General features: G+C 41.1%; 2 protein-coding genes across 4 annotated transcripts in view; both read left to right on the top strand.

The window, feature by feature from the left end:
• Positions 1-1,156: 1,156 nt before the first annotated feature.
• The window catches only part of LOC6528217 (laminin subunit alpha-1), a 65,990-nt gene continuing 50,934 nt past the window's right edge, over positions 1,157-16,212 (top strand). The window contains exon 1 of one of the 2 annotated variants that reach the window (XM_015198405.3): positions 1,157-2,284. In XM_015198405.3, the coding sequence (XP_015053891.1) occupies positions 1,861-2,284 (424 nt within the window). In that variant the 5' untranslated portion in view covers positions 1,157-1,860. The remainder of the gene's footprint in view (positions 2,285-16,212) is intronic. The other variant, XM_002089243.4, reaches the window with a different exon arrangement.
• Positions 12,895-16,077, top strand: LOC26535442 (mediator of RNA polymerase II transcription subunit 22). Of its 2 annotated transcripts, none has more exons than XM_015199138.2 (3): positions 12,895-12,989; positions 15,357-15,433; positions 15,488-16,077. In XM_015199138.2, the coding sequence occupies exon 3, from the start codon at positions 15,506-15,508 to the stop codon at positions 15,935-15,937; it is 432 nt and encodes a 143-aa protein (XP_015054624.1). In that variant the 5' UTR covers positions 12,895-12,989; positions 15,357-15,433; positions 15,488-15,505; the 3' UTR covers positions 15,938-16,077. The 2 variants fall into 2 exon arrangements, with proteins under 2 accessions (XP_015054624.1, XP_015054622.1); XM_015199136.2 differs by having other exon boundaries at positions 15,491-16,077.

The following is a 16,212-nucleotide window of genomic DNA, read 5'->3' on the forward strand; positions in this document are numbered from 1 at the left end:
CCGCTCGAACTGGCGTTAAGTGCCGCAATTCGCTCCACTCACCAGGGGCTCTTTTCACCTGTTGAAATGCCGCGACGACGTTACAAAAGCACCGCAGGATAATCAGAAATGACCGTAGGACATCGAGGGTCAGAACAAAGTAGCGTCAGGAAGATCGGGACCCTCAATGCGAAACTGTCAAAACTTATATAAAGTGGAAAACATGTGGCGAAGGCTGGAAAGGAAAACAAGCGACGGACAACAAAGGCGGTTCAAGTGCAGGACTCAGTGCTCGCAGGACTACAAATGTTTTTTTTAGCACGCTGGGAATTTCCCGATCCCTACCTCCTCGGCCACTTGCAGCCTGCTTACCTGCCAAAGTTAAACGGATTGGCTTGCACCATCCACCGGAGCAACAGGTAAATCACCATACTCACCATTGTGGATCGCAACTTGCCCTGATATAAATATGTAAATAAATCAGCTGATAAGCCGGCGAAAAACAGTGAAATACTGAAATACTATAGGTAATGAAAAAGGGTTACTTGCTTAACCTGATTTAATATTTCTTTTAAAGGAAACCTTTTAAAGCTTGTCATTAAGATTTCGGAAATATACCCAGAAATCCTAGGCTGAAATCACTGCATACTTTTGTGAGGGAGACTTGTCTATTTCTTAGACTTAGGGGCAAAATAAAATTGTCTTTTCAGATTAGTATGTAAATTATAGGATTTCGGATGCGGTATAAAATCTTAACACCTTTTTCTCCCCTCGGGCAAAGGTCGTGCAGTTTATGATCGGCCAAGATCAATAAAGCCTGTACCTTATTAGAACCCATAACCCATTGCTAGGTGTTAGATTTCCCAGAAGGCCAATGCCGCCACTTCCTCTTGCCCCTGCACTCTTGTTGCCTTTTGAAGTGTTGTCTTTACTTCAGTGTTCACGTGTAAACGCAAAGATTATTAAAAATAACGTTCTTCTAAAAATAGATTTTAAAACATTTAACATTTATGCCAGAGCCTACAAAATGCAAGTTTTCATGGTAGAAAAGGAATATCTTGATAGCTTTAGAAACAGCCGTAAGAAGCGCTGCCAAAGGAACCAATCGGCGAATGCAATCCACAAGATCCACACACTCACGGAGCTGCTCTGAAGTGCAGCGCGGTGCGATCAGTTCGTGTTTGACGGTCGTTTGCGTAGGAAGCAAGACACGCGACGGGTCTCGAGTGCTGTGCGATGCGATGGGTGATGGGTGGATGTGAATTGTAGATGATAGTGCGTTCGAATAGTGCGGCCGCTGCTCTGGGCGATTTGTTTATGTGTCATAAAATTAAAAGGCAATTATGCGATAAGCCACTGCTAATAAATAAGTGAATGCGAAATTCTGTATGCCATTTCCGAGTTTCCCTGCAACGCAAGATCGAGCGATACGGGCTTCAATTTTTGTTCACTTTTTACACTTCACGTCGAGGATACGAAAATAGCTGGCGAGAAAAATGTTTGCTTGTCGCTGAGCAGGAAAGTGGGAAATGTGTCTGAAACAAAAATAAAATTAAATAGCGCACAAATCTTGAAGTAGCAAAGTTGCAAAAAGTCTACGCAAAATCGAGCAAATAAAGTGAAAGATTCGCAAGAGCAAATGCGTAAAAAAGTGGAGAAAAAATTCGAGCGGAAATCGTAAATGATTTGAAAAAGAAATAATAAAGAGAACAATCTGTGCAGTGAAAATAAAAATATTATGAATGAAAATACCAAGGAATAAGTGCCTGCATTTGCATCTCAAGAGGTTTTATTAAAAGAGCGCTGAAATTATATCCAAGTTCAAAGTCGAGCGGAATATAATGTGTCTTTAGTGATCGTTGTGCATCTAGTTCGTCCAGCATGCAAGTCGGAAATTTTATCAAATGGCCTCTGGGCCTGATCCTCATCCTGTTGGTCACCAACTGCCAGGCCAAAAGGCAGCGCAAACGCTTAAGCGGAATCTCTAGTGCCAAGGACCTCCAGGATTACAGCCTGCCGCTCAACGACAGTTTCTCGGAACTGCAGCAGAACATCGTGTCCTGGACAGGAGCTCGTATTGCGTCCAGTCCCGAAAAGCAGAAGAAGAAGTCACCGCAATCATCGAGACGTCACAAAACCAAGAGTGGCCTCATCATTGAAAGTAACATTGCCGACTCGGAATCGATGTTGGCTAATGCCTCCTCGGAATCCGTCACCAAGAAGAAGTCGCCCCAGCGTCGTCGCAACGGAAAATTACAGAAATCCGGAGGAGGAGGAGCAGGAGGAGGCGGAGGTGGAGGTGGAGGTAAATGTCTATAACTATGGATGGGCTCTTCTAAATATGGTTCCCTGATCGATTGTGCAGCACCAGAAGTTGCTCGCATTGCTCGCCATCAGTTTCCTGGTCGCTGGTCGTGTTTCTGCCATATTTGGCCGCTCAAGTTGAAAGAACTTTCATGTGAAAGTTGTGACAGGAGGAAGAGATTCTTTAATTTTCCTGAGCTGCTCTTTATTTTGTCTCTTTTTTTTTGAAATTCTATACGTTATTACGTGAGAGGTCCAGTTATGGTCCGGCTATGCTGCAGTGGTTGTCGCCAGGTCTTTGGTCGTTGGCACATAGTTGCCCTGGCCTTGTGTTGCCTTTGTTGTCGTTAGTTGGAAAAAAAAACTTGGCTTTTTGTTATGTGAACTTTGCCTATTAGGAATATGAATCGCCTCGTCCGCTCTGACCAACTGCGAGATGATAGATCTCTGGTTATGGCAGTGTGAACTGTGGTTAGTTGGCGAACACTAAGCTTACGAGGAATATTCACTTCGTGAATAGCTGACAACTAGAGGAAAAACTGAAAGATCTGAATTCTAAAATTATATAAATTCAAATCAATAACTCTCTGCAGTCACTATAAATAAATGGTGACATGCGTAACTATAATAAATAAATATTCATAGACATCTTTTAAATGATCATGGTAATAGCCCCAGGTTATACCCATTAAAATTAATCAAAACATAAATTTTTAAACAAATTACAGTCCTACCTCTGCACAACAATTGGCAGGGCAATTGAACCGATAAACACTGCGAACAAAGGCGATCAGCAGAGATGAATAGAAATACAATATGGACATGTTTATGTGTGGCTAGGTTTCTATAAGTTCCATGTAACCCCTGGAGATTGTCCTCGAGCGTGTGTGTGGGTCCCTGGCCACTTCAGGGCATTTGTTTGCCGAACACATGACCCGAACCGCTGCGAGGGAGCAGTTGGAGGTTTGAGGACAACAATAGCGCCAGGGTATCTGGTTCTGATGGTCCTGCTGTAATTGTGGTCGATTTCTGGAGAGGCGGAGGATGTGGCAGGGTACAAGATGCCGTAACTAGGCAGCGGCAACAATGGTCGATTGTTAGGCAGGTCGTCTTTTCCCCGGAGAGGATAATTGATGGAGGCATGCGTAGCGCATCGCCTTCTGGAATGCCTCACGCGCTAATAGCAACATGTGTTTCACAAAAAGAACCCAGAACCCACACACATGGCCATAGAAAAGGGTTTATTAAAATATCTCCTCGACTGCCATGGTTATAAAACTAAAGTGGCTTACTGTGTCCACTTCTTCCACAGTTTTTGTCGTTAAAATTCGTTCCGGAATACAACAAAGCCAACGCAAATTGGCTATGCTTCCAAGTTGCGTGTGGAAATATTTGGATACATTTCATTCCAAAGCTGTTTTATGATAATCACTTCTTAATGCCATAGTGTGGTTAATAAAAACTGCTGATGATTAGCCTAGAAAGATAAGAACTTATATTGTGTGAGAATCGAAAGAAACAAACGACGAGAATACTGTAATATCTAATCAAATTAGAATACTCTCCTTTTTATCTGTTTTAAAGGATTTAAAATAAATTTGTGATAGTATAGTATTTTTTTTAGTACGAATATTAAATGATTATTCAGTCGGAACCACATTTGCTAACCTGAAGGTGTGGAGCAACTTTTCAATGCGTAAATTGGTTTCCTGATGCCATAATGATTGCAAATCAATTCTAAATCATTCAATTGTTAATCGATTCAATGAAACACTTTTCAGCGACAAAGCCTTGAAGATATAAACGCGAATTAATCGCGCAAATTATTGCCCGGTAAAGTCGTATTTATAACGCCCGATTGGAATGATTCGATTGGCATTAATTGATTGATTGGCTTGTTTGGATTAGAGAAAATGAAAGTTTCCCAATGGCGAAATGGGTCACAAATACAGATATACTGAACACAGATACTCGACCAGATCAAAACGATACGCGTGGATTGTGGGATTGTCGGGTTGTTTTCCAATCAACCAGCCAGATACTTGGACAAACACGCACACTTTATCAGCTCATTAAGTATCTTACGGATACATTCTTTATACTGGTATCTATAAGTCATGGCCAACTCATATGTAGCTGCTGTTTGCTTTTCGCTGCCGATTGAAAAGTGTTTGAGAAAATGCATTCTTCATTGGTTTTTCTCCTTCTACATTTAGTTTCGTTTCGTTTCGTTTTGCCTTGCTTTATTTTTGTTTGTTTCTTGTTAACTGCATTACACAATGCTTGCAGATGAAAAGCGCACTTCAGTTCTCTTCGCCTGCTTCTGAAATTCAGATTGGTGGGAAAATGCTTAGAGTGGTCGGCTGCTGCCTGTTGTCATTGAGTTTTATTTGTTTTTAAGTTTTTATTGACATGTGAAGTTTGTAAAAGTTGAGTGAACTCTGCTTTTCTATTGCCTGCAACCCATGCGGGAAAGCAAAAGTATTGAACTTGGAGAGCCTCAAACGAGTTGGTCAAGAGTTTTTGTGGTGAAAAATATACTTTTATGATGAAACTAATGCTCTTTTATGGTGGGGTGGGGAAAATGCAACTCAACAAATGATGTGCTAAGATATTATAGCGAATTTATTGGAGTTTAATAAGACAATGAAAGAATTTTTTGAAGCATTCCTCGAGTGTTTTTCTATATCTACTGAAACGAGGTATTCCCTTTGTAAATCAGACTTGTTTATCGTTTATAAATCTCTCATTCTCACCTGCATTCACTTCTGGCCCCCTCTTTGTTCTTCACATCGCCCTTTGTTGTGATAATTTATTTAAATGCACTTTATAGATCGGCCAAGTAACACCTGGTCGGGCCAATAATTTGCGCTGCCTTAACGGAAATGCACAAAATGATGGATGCACAAGGCAGCTGGCCAGCTAAAAAAAAAGGAACTTTCGATAGTGCAGCCTACACTTGAAGAAAACTCCCCATACTCACATCAACACATGTCAAAACTGAGCCAAAACAAAGGGAAGAGCGATGGGAAAACAATTGCTGAACTCATTTAAAGCGAACAATGGACCGTGGAGCATTGTTCTTGCTCCTCGGGTAATTTGATATTGAAACTTAATATATCTTTCAAATAATTCTGCCCCAGTCTTTTGAAGTAATCGGGCACTCCGACAGCATTAAACTAGAGTTGAAGACCATTAAAATAGTTTTATAGACCACAAAACGGAACACACAAACTAGGAACGCCAGAAACTTTGCGTATAAACAACACGAACGGGGAAAACTGAGGGGCGTTTGTAAACAAACAGTTGTGGTGTGGACCAAATAAAGGGAAGTTTAACACCAAACTCGGCTGACCAGCAGACGCCACAAATGATCTATGGAAATCCACCTCACAACTCCTATATCAACATGAGCGAATCAGAACGATTTTGAGTTTACACAAGTGGGGAGCATTACTCTTCTGGAACTTAATTATCCACTTGGTCCGAGATGTTCGATCTTAACCCTTGGGAGAGTACCAGAAAAGAAAAACTCTGGGCACTTTGAAGTGGTCTACCCCAAAAACTATCCCGTGTTTGCATAGGCCATAAATTAATGTTATAGACCAAGTTTTGATAAGACATTGACGCCGTCTGCGAGTCGGCGACGCAGACGTCGACCAAAGCTCGGCATTAAACCAACAACCGCAGAGGGAACAGAACTGAACTGAACAGAATGATGACGGCCACCGGAACATTTAACGGGTCAGCGGCTATTGATGTGCAGTCACACGTTGGTGGGTCAGAAAACGCCAGATAGTATGGTCATGGGAATGGGTGGATGGTTGCATGTTTGGCTGTTTGGATGTTTGGGAGTTAGGATTGTGAAGTTGGGAGTGGGCACCCAGGGTCTATATTCAGGGGCCTTGCACGGAGTGTATAACAAATTCGAGGCTCGTTAGCGCAGACACTTGAGATAAGGAGACGAAGACGGGCGAGCGAATAAATTGTTTCTAGTTTTCAGATTTCTTCTGTTTTCTTCCCGAGAAAATGTGGGTCAGTTCGAAAGGGAATTGTGAGGGGGAAGCAGCTGCAGCTTGTTAAGTAACTAAATTAAAAAGAAACGCAAAAAGTTATGGTTCCTTAACTAGTGAATAAATCAATCTTATGTAGTAGATAAGGCAAATTATAGTGAACTTAAAGAGGTCCAACCGCATCAACGGAAACTATCTTTATTTATAGAAGAGACCCGATAAAATGTAACATCTTGATATTAATTTAGGAAACTATCTTACTTGCAGTATTCATACTGAAAAGCATTTAAAATATTGTTTAATACGAAAGGTAGTGCTCTTCTTCTTAAAATAGAGACCTTACAATATCAGACGATTGCCCATAAAATGCCGACAATGTCTACTATCACCCTCCAATAAACTCCTTACCCATCTCAACAGTATCAAAGTGTCAACCAATGGCATATATCCCCAAATGATCAACAGGTTGAATGGAACATTTCCATGTTTCGTTTTGTGAGATAACTGGTAACCTCCGCTGAGGGAGACCGGTGTTTTTATCAGGCTGTTTGTCAATACTTTCCAGACTGATAAACGATCGTTGATCGAATGCCACGGCAACTGTCATTGAACTTCATTGATAAATACCCTTAGGCAGACAGGTGAGCCTCCTCAGACTGGAACAGAGTATCGGCTTGCGATGCAAGTGATAAGCTAAACACATATTCGACATCCCCAAAGTTACCCGTATCGGTTTCCACTTCTACCTGTTTCTGTATAGTCTCCAGGCGTCGAACATAATGACCCCGTATCGTGGCAAATATATCAATATCAGGCCGCTGCTTGTCAACACATTCGACTTCCTCCCTCACATAAAACACCCATTTACACTCCTCAGAACTTTGGCAGAGATGAAACGCTTTTCGTTTCTGGGAATCCCTGCTTTCTTTTGCCGGAATCTCTTCCAAACGGAACTGCGGGGAAAACACTTGAAAGTGTTGTGTAAATATTATAGGGTTTAAATCGGGGGAGCTGTCAGTTCGGTGGACTAATTATGCTTTATGTTCGCGCTAAAAGAAGTTCCTCTCACATCTGTGAAAGTAAATGTTTGAAAAAGGCTTTCTTTAAGGTGATTTTTGTGTTTTCCCCTAAGTAATCTTTCTGATGAAAGCTTCATCAAAAGCTGGCCGTTTCTTCCCGATCTTCATGGAGTCCCTAACATTTATTGGGAAATTGCACGGGATGTAGTTTTGATGAATGTAGATAGGACCACCTAATCGAATGATAACACATTTTGTTTGGGCTCCAGGAAATTTTGATATGCGCTGTGAAAGTAGCTATTTGAAGTGACTATATTAATAACATCCACTAGAGGTCAAAAACCCCCAAATAACTTTAGTTCATTAATCTAAGAATTACGCAGACGGCATCCCCAAATATCTTTTGTTGCATCTTTAGTGCCACTTGTCTGCATCTTATGCGCATTTACAGATGTGCGGACAAGTTTTCGCCAATCTATTTTGAATGTGGTAGACGATGGACGACTGAAGGCGCAACGGAGGCTCATCCATCAGCGGACTGGGTTCAGAGCATGGAGAAAATGGGCTTATTTGAAGGGGGAACCAACTGACAGACAGACAGCTGCCGAAACGTGCCTCCGCACATGAGTCACGCGTGGAGTGTGAAAATCTTGTGGTATCCACCTGAAAATTGCGGTACCGCCCACTCGCATTTTCCACAAAACGCTTGAGTAATGGCCAAAAGAGCTGCCTGGAAAATACGTTTTCCAAGCTGCAGTCTGAGAAACTAATGAAACGACAAAACAAATTGTCTGCAGACACGCGTGTCCAACACATGGATACATGGAAGCTGGAATCCTAGAAGATCAGTTTCAGGTTTGAAGTTGGAATCAGATTGGGGTTCAGGTTCAAGTTCCCGTCTGTCGACTGCCGTTGGCGGCTTGTCTTTCTGGCTTAAAGCCACTGACAGCTCGAGAGAATTGAAACATTTTGGCATTGCCATTGATTAGTGTTCTAAATACAGATGGCCAAGGCCAGTCAATGAGAAATTGACGCGTTGCATGCAAAGTGGCCAGGAGAGTCCGATACGATTCGATGGAGATACTGGAGCCTTTTGGGGATTGGGATCAGAAAAGTTAACCGACTCGTCGCGACACGCCGCCTGACAAATTGCTTAATTAATGCGAATTGAAGGCTATTTGTGGCTGAAACCAGTTATTGGCATTTCTTAAATGAGCATTCGAGTTTACTTGAAATTTATTTTTACTGCGGTCGGAATGTCATAATTGCATTGCGGTTTTTTGAATCCTTGAAACTATATTTGCGAGGTATTTGTTGTCTGCCAAAATGTTGTTCGCCAATTACTTTTGTGGCAAATTAGTATTTTTAAACCGCAAATCAATCAATTTTATTCTTCAAATGTCTGTAAATTTTAAGTACCTTTTTTGATTTCTTTAACAGAGCATTGATGACTAGTTTTATGACTAATATATCAAAGTCGCAAAGTCTTCATTAAATTTTGTATTTTCTAATTTTCCAATCACCTGCAATCATAGTCGGATTGCATTTGCAATTTGCTTAACCAAAATTGTTCGTTTTATATTAATGTCGCTTTGGCTTAACTGTTACTCCAATCAATTTGGCTCGAAGATTTCTCAACCATTTTCGCGTTCAACTTAGGAGATAATTCCACAGCAGCCTGTTCAATAAAATCGTTAATTGCCACTCAAATAGCAACATTTTTTGTGACGCTGACGCGACAGGATAAAGGCTTATCAAATGGCAATAACACAAAGCAACAAGCCGGAGAAATAGGAAGAAACTGAGGCGAAACTGGTTAGATGAGTAAGTCGGCGACAAGGCGATAAAAATTTGTAGTCAAAATGAGAGATACGAATCATCAACATCAGCGTCGGGCGACATGCAACGTAAACAAGCGAAATTAATGCAATTTCTTCAATGTATGAACAATTAACCAGCTCCTTGGACGGCAACGAAAGGGGTTTTGCAGGAGGCCTAACAATTGGCCAACTTCAGTTGGTGGCCAAAACGGCGGCGGCGCCATCAAATGGCTCAAATGGCGCCTGCAGCGCGATCGTGGGTTGACTTCCCCGCGATTTGAGCACTCGGTCGGCGCCTTTTTACAACCAAAACTAACACGCTTACGGACCATGTGCTAATTAAATAGTTTACAAGTCAACTGTGATTGCCAGGAAGGTTGGCAGCCAACCTGATTTGGTCGCCGCCGAAAAAACTGCGCCAGAGATTTATTGAAGTTTGACCAAAACATCGATTTCGGGGCGTTTCGTTTCGTTGAGTTTTTTATTATTTTTTTTTAAGACTTTAAAAACCCGAATGGGACAGCTCTCTTGTGGCTAAATGATTTGTTTATTGCCGATCGCGTACAGCGTGTGCCATTAATGGCTGCCAATTTGAATTAATAGCACTCAGTGCCTGCGGATGACCGGACGACCCAGTTAATGTTTGATTTAACTGCCGGTTAAGTCGTTACAACGGACATCGTGCCATTTAACATGCAGTAATGAAGTTATGGCTTGTCTTATAAAATCCGCTCGGGCATATTCACAACTTGTAAAGCCATTCAACTTTTACAAAGTAATCAAAATAGCGTTTAAGCTAATTCGTTTATTATGCAATTGCAGTGTTGTGCAATATAATGATTATACACATTTAAATACTCAGCGCTTAAAATATAAATCCGTTATTAATATATATTCTATTCAAATCAAAGTCAAATGCAAATAAATTAAATTTTTAAAATATTTTTTAAATGCTTATCATCATTCCCTGAACAAACAAACTATAAAATAGGTAGGTTATAGCAACCTCTGTGATACATACATATATGGTATTATATATTTCCCCCGTTTCTGCAACCTGCAGTATGCGCTTGAAGTCACCCATTCCGTTCGTACTTTAATCCCATCTCGTTTCTTTCGTGCACCCAAAGAATGCCACAACTCCACCTCGACTTCCTCTAGTTTCCCTTTTTGCATTTGGCTTTTCCTGTGGCCACGGCCCAATGGGACAGCCATAATCTCAGTTTGTATAGACAGACGACAATGTCGGCGGCACAACTTGTCAGTAGTGCCAGTCCACCAGTTTGTGGCGAAGATGAGTCAGACTTTATAAATTTAATTATGACATTACTTACTATGCGACTCGCGCCTTTGCCTGAACCCAGAAAACGAATATTAAAACAAGCCAGGGTATTAATAAAATCCGACAGCTGATGACAAATTAACAGTGCACAAAAAATCTGAAAGTGATTCCCAAGAAACCTACCGAGGAGCAGAAGTGTGGGCGACTCGTGTCCCCTCGCGGGTCTTTGGCAGAGATATCGAATATCACAAAGCTCACCCAAAACCCACTCAGGCGTAACTAATGAGTGCGATATGAGAGGAGACCCCACCATGAGCCCCAAAAAACCAAAAACCAAAAAACCAAAGACCAAAAACCGATCTGGAGATCTCGTTTGCGCATGTGCAGCATTCGGAGCAGCAACGCGGGGCAAACATTGACTTGGAAAACGATGCTGAAAATGCATTTCGAGTGATTGGCAAACACGATGGAGCCATTTGTCCACCTTTCCCATCTAACGGCCGCAATGCATTTTGGCTAATGGCTGAATGGGCCTTTCGACGCCTTTTCGTGCAATGATTGCAAGTGGTAGATAAGAGCTTTTGACTCATAAATCGTGATAATTATCTCAGCACAAGTGCAGCGAAGGTGAGCTCGCCTTAAAGACTGGTGCATTTTCATGATTTCGTGGGGCTTATTAAATTATTAGGTGAACCGCTACACGAAAATATTTTGCCAGTGGCTTACACAACTCTGATTCCCGATTAGATAAAAGATAAAACAAGTCGCTTAATTAAGAGCTCTTAAGTAATGAGCTTAATGGTTGTTCGGGAATTTCTCGATCTTTTGGGCAACAAAGTAGAACAATGTCAATGGCAAGAAGTCATGAGTTTAAACGTATTTTTGAGTGGTATCGAACTCTATAACACCTTCACGCTGTTAGTTCAACTAACCGAATGAGCACTGTTCTTGTGATATTCTTAAAAATTAGATCAGACCCGAATGTGTCAACACTTCATGGGGAATTTCACACATTCAAAGTTTTCTGGTAAACAATTTCCTTTCCTTTTGCATCCAAAGTTCAAATCAAACATCCGCAAAGATGAAAGGGGAAATGAAATGGAACTGCAGCGCCTCAGAACTTTTCAGCTGGTGTGTGTGTGTGTGACAGGTGACAATTTGAGCCAAACTTTTACGACCCTTGATGGGCGTTCTGGGTTCTATGTGTGTAAACCGAACTCGAACCTTTTGTGGGGAGAAGGGGATGTTACTGGTTTCGAGTACTTGAAAAATTAATGTACCCGGTCGGTGTTGGCAGCCAAACGCTTGACTTGTCCTCCGAGGTTCGGGAAAAATGCATAGACAAATGTCAAATATTTATTGAAAATAAACAAAACTGGCTAACAAACCAAGAAACCAACAAACCAACAAACCAACGACTGACAAACATGACGATGGACACACGGGGTTGTCTCGGCGAGCTGCGTCAACAGATTTCCAAGAAAAGAAATAAAATGAACGGTGTGAGGGGGAGCACGGAGCTCCAAACTGACCAGAACGGAAGATGTTTGGTCATGCATCAGCACAGCGCTGCGTTAAAAGCCGGGAAACAGTGGGAACCGAACGAACGGGTTAAGATTGGATGGCTTGGACATGGACTCACGGATGGATGGATGGTTAGATGGCTGGATGGCTGGACTACTTGGATGCCAGACGCATGCTGGGGAGCTGAGTTCTTGTTGGGTCCCGTCAGTGGGTGCTTCAAAAGCTGCTGACCGATGGTGGTGAGAAGAACACATGCTCTGTCTGTCTGTCCAGCCAACCAACCAACCAACCAACCAACCAACCAAGTCACTCTTTCTCTACCGGCTACTGGCTTTTCCTGACGTCTTCAAGAGGCATCCAGTGCGAGTTCTTGGATCCATGTTCGAGTTGTGTTTTGGAAAAATATTTATCCATGCCCATGGTCTGGACTGGGATCGCAATGATGATGTTCATCATGATGGGCATGGGACAATGTGGTCGATGACTCCAATGGGTTATGCAAGTAATGCTTGATTTGGTATTGAAGACTGGTAGCTGCCACTCAATGGAGTCCGTTGTTGTTTGCATGACTCACAGCCACAAGTAGCGCGATGTGTGGGTGATGCAATTAGGGGGAAATGGTGTTTGAGGAGCTGTGTGTGCCGTTTTCCACTTCGGCGTGACGAAACTTGCAGACTTTTATCATTTTTCTTCACTTCAGTAGAGTTTATTAAATTAAAATTAAGTAATTCATTGAAATACAATCACTTACAACATACATACAACGATAGAGTTAACTATAATTAACAAGAACAAGGTACAGATATATATAAAATGTTGCATAAACTAATATACGCTTTAATAAATATTTTGATTTAATTCCACATCATTTTCAAAATCGATACGTAACCGATAAGTCAGTATTACTTTCCAACCCTATAACAAAATGCAAATGCATATATCGATGCTCCAAGTTCCAGCTCTATTTGCAAATCATATTCGAGGAAATAAACTTCCATGTGATTTTAAGAACTCTGAATTAAACTGAAGTACGTAAAGTTGATCTCAGGTAAATATAAGCCATTTTAGACGCACACAGGAAAGGCAATGAATCTGCAGGGAAATTCTCGAATCCACATGCTTCTAGAACCTAAAAGCATTTCACTGTTTTGCGTTTCATTCATATCGACATGGCGCACACGGCACAGAAATATTTTCACTATTTTCGGACAGGCAGCTGGGGATTTGGCTATCTGTGCCCCATGGGCTCCCGGTTCCTCCCAGCCATTCTTGTTTTCCTTCTGGCCAATTATGCACACAAACCGACAGCTGGAGGCAAAAATTGCTGAGGCACGGATTGGGGCAACTCCAACTCCTCGTTCTCCAGCTGCTTATTAAGTCGTTGCAATTGCACTGCAACTTCAAAGATGGCAATGGAAATTAACCAATTGCTGGGATAGACAAGCTGGCGGTTAAGGTAATCTCCAGTTAGTTGGCAACTGGAGTGCTTCCTGTCCGATGGTCATTATTCGCCTGTCCAGCCAATTCTGCAACTGTTTTGCATAACCAAATTGCCATCAACTTGCATACAAATAATGATATTCGGTAGCTGAAAAATAAGCAATAAGGGTAAACTGAGAAAGGACAGCGTGACGAAGAAAAATTTTAAACATTTTGACAGCTCGCCGCCGAAAAATATTAAAATGGCCATAAATAGGCTTTAATGCCCAGAGACTCCTCAATGTGAAGAACGAAGGAAGAGTTCAGGCCAAAGATGATGGGTATGATGAATGATATGTATAACAAAGAAGAGGAGATGCTCTCAAAATTAAATATTTACATTTTTATTAAAGAAGACACGAAAGTGTATAAAAGTAATTGGAGTTGAGCACAGGGACGCTGAAAATTGAAAATAATCGAATCCTAACGAACAAGACACTGTAAATTATAAATTCATTGTGGCGTATAAGAAAATTTATTGCCGGTTAAGCAACTAAAAACCTTCAATAAATCAAACAAAAAGTCCGATTAAGTTACAATAAAGTATTTTTTAAATACTAAGACCTCAGTCATCAATAATTGACACCAAACATGCCAGCCAATAATAAATATGAAATTTAGCTGTGAGACTATCACTTTCACTTTGAGGAAAAAAAAGCCGAGAAAACCAGGCTTGCCTAAATAACTGATTTAAAGCGATCCGAACAAATGTCTTCACGTCAAAGCAAAAAGCAGGAAAAACTGCTCTGGGCAAAGTTCAAGCGTAAAGTGTTAAAAGCGTGAAAGAAAAACTTATCGACAGCTGTCAAAATCGCCCAACTCAAGAGGAAACCGGCAAATGGCATTTAAATGTTTTGACAAATGACAAATTTGCGGTAGCCAAAAGCCAAAAGCAGAAAAAAGGCAAAGAAGTTAAATAACTGGAGACTGGAGGCTGGAGGTGGCCTTTCAATGGCCATTCCGAGCCATGTCTACGCCTTTTTGGCTCCCAACCCGCCCCTCTAATACTCAAATACCCCCTCTCTAAAATGTATTCACGTTTTCCACCGCTGACAGCTTAAGTGAGAAAACTATTGCTGATTAAATGTTTTGACAAATTGTACGCGGCACAAAACATGAAAATATTTATACACCATTAAAAAGTCTTGCCCACCTGAGATTGGCGAAGAAAATGTGGCTCTTAGGTTCAAAAGAAGTCATATTTCTATGCTTCCTAAAATACATATTTGTATAAACTCTCTTTTGTATAAATTTCTTGGGAAGATTCATTGCTTTTCGTCCCTCACTTAACCCATTGAAACTTCCAATTCAAGTTCCCAGGCCAAAACTTTTCTCATTCGCCCCAAAGTTTGCTGTTGATCCTTCCCTATTACTTATATGCCATTTTCCTGCAATTACGTCAACATTTTTGTCTTGTTCGCCAAAGTTTTATGTTGACAATTGCCAAAAAAGCTGGGCAGCCGAAAGGAAACAACTGCAATCGGCAGCAGACTGCAATTTGGAGCTACCAAAACATGCAAATGGCATACCAGGTCAACATCTGGGCCCCAACTTCCAACTACTACAACTGCCGTTTGTTGGTCAGCGATAAAGTTTATCTCGAAAGTTGCCCGGCTTTTGGTCGAGATACTTGTACATTTTTCATGCAATCCAGCCAGCTAGCCAAACAGCCAAGTCAACCAATCAATAATTCTCTATTCTCATGGCACAAAGTTCACAGCAATCCAGAGCAGCTGCCCCAGTAGGTGATTTATTGGCAGTGTTGTCTTGAGGGCTTGTTCTCGACTTGTTCGGTTTGAGCAATTTAATTGATTGGCCTGGGAAAAACTGTCAGAATTTGAATAATGGGGCGTCAAGCTGATTTCGGCAGCATTGATTGAAAGTTAACCTCTGATTCGCAATATTAATAACGTTTATTGATTCATTTAATTTTCAGTTGAATTCAAGACTTTAGAGTTGAATAATTAGGTGACTGAATTCGAGAGGAAATCAAGAAGTATTGTGGATTTTAAGGTTATTAAACATATTTTACACATTTTTTCTTTTAACTGAAAATATTTTAATTAGAAGAGAAGTTGCGAAAACATGACTGAGAACTCAAGTGTACCAAAAAAGAAGGACGGTGCCCTGCTAAACTCCTTCAAAACGCAGCTAAGGGATAACGTTCAAATCATATTGCTTAACTTTGAGGAACTGCTTAGAATGGTGTCTGCTAGGACACAAGGCCAAATCGCTGATGGCACCCAACAAGAAATGCATGCTCTTGAAATGCAGGTGCGATCCGGCAATTTGCTTCGCGCAGGAGAAGCTCTACTAAAGCTAGTTACTGACATCAAGGAGTACCATATTATCTACGATTTCTCGTCCATCCAAGAGGAAATGAATAGACAATCGAAACTGCTTCATGACAAGCAAGAGGAGTATGACGCAAAAATATCCGAAATTGTTAAGGATTTGGCCGACGAGCTGACCGAATTGGAGGAGGAGTACTACGAGAACAGCAGTGGATATTACTAGCAGCGGAACACATTCCATTAAATACTTTTTCTAAAATGAAATTATGCAAAAAAAACAAGTAGATACACATTCCTTTCTAAAGGAAAATCAATTGTTAACAATACACATAATAAATGAACTATTTTTGCCTCCACAAGGAATCACAATTTAATTTATGTTAGTCAAGGGGGTGAAAACGTCTTGGGGTCATAACCAAAGGCTTAAACGCTTCCTTCTGTTTTCAGATAGGTGAAGCCAACAATGTATTAACTGGGCATTGATATTTCCAGTCCACA

The sequence above is a fragment of the Drosophila yakuba genome, chromosome 2L (assembly GCF_016746365.2).
Source record: "Drosophila yakuba strain Tai18E2 chromosome 2L, Prin_Dyak_Tai18E2_2.1, whole genome shotgun sequence".
Taxonomy (NCBI): domain Eukaryota; kingdom Metazoa; phylum Arthropoda; class Insecta; order Diptera; family Drosophilidae; genus Drosophila; species Drosophila yakuba.

Bases quoted from the DNA above. Each gene is read 5' to 3' on its own strand.
- LOC26535442 (XM_015199138.2), top strand. From the start codon at position 15,506: ATGACTGAGAACTCAAGTGTACCAAAAAAGAAGGACGGTGCCCTGCTA.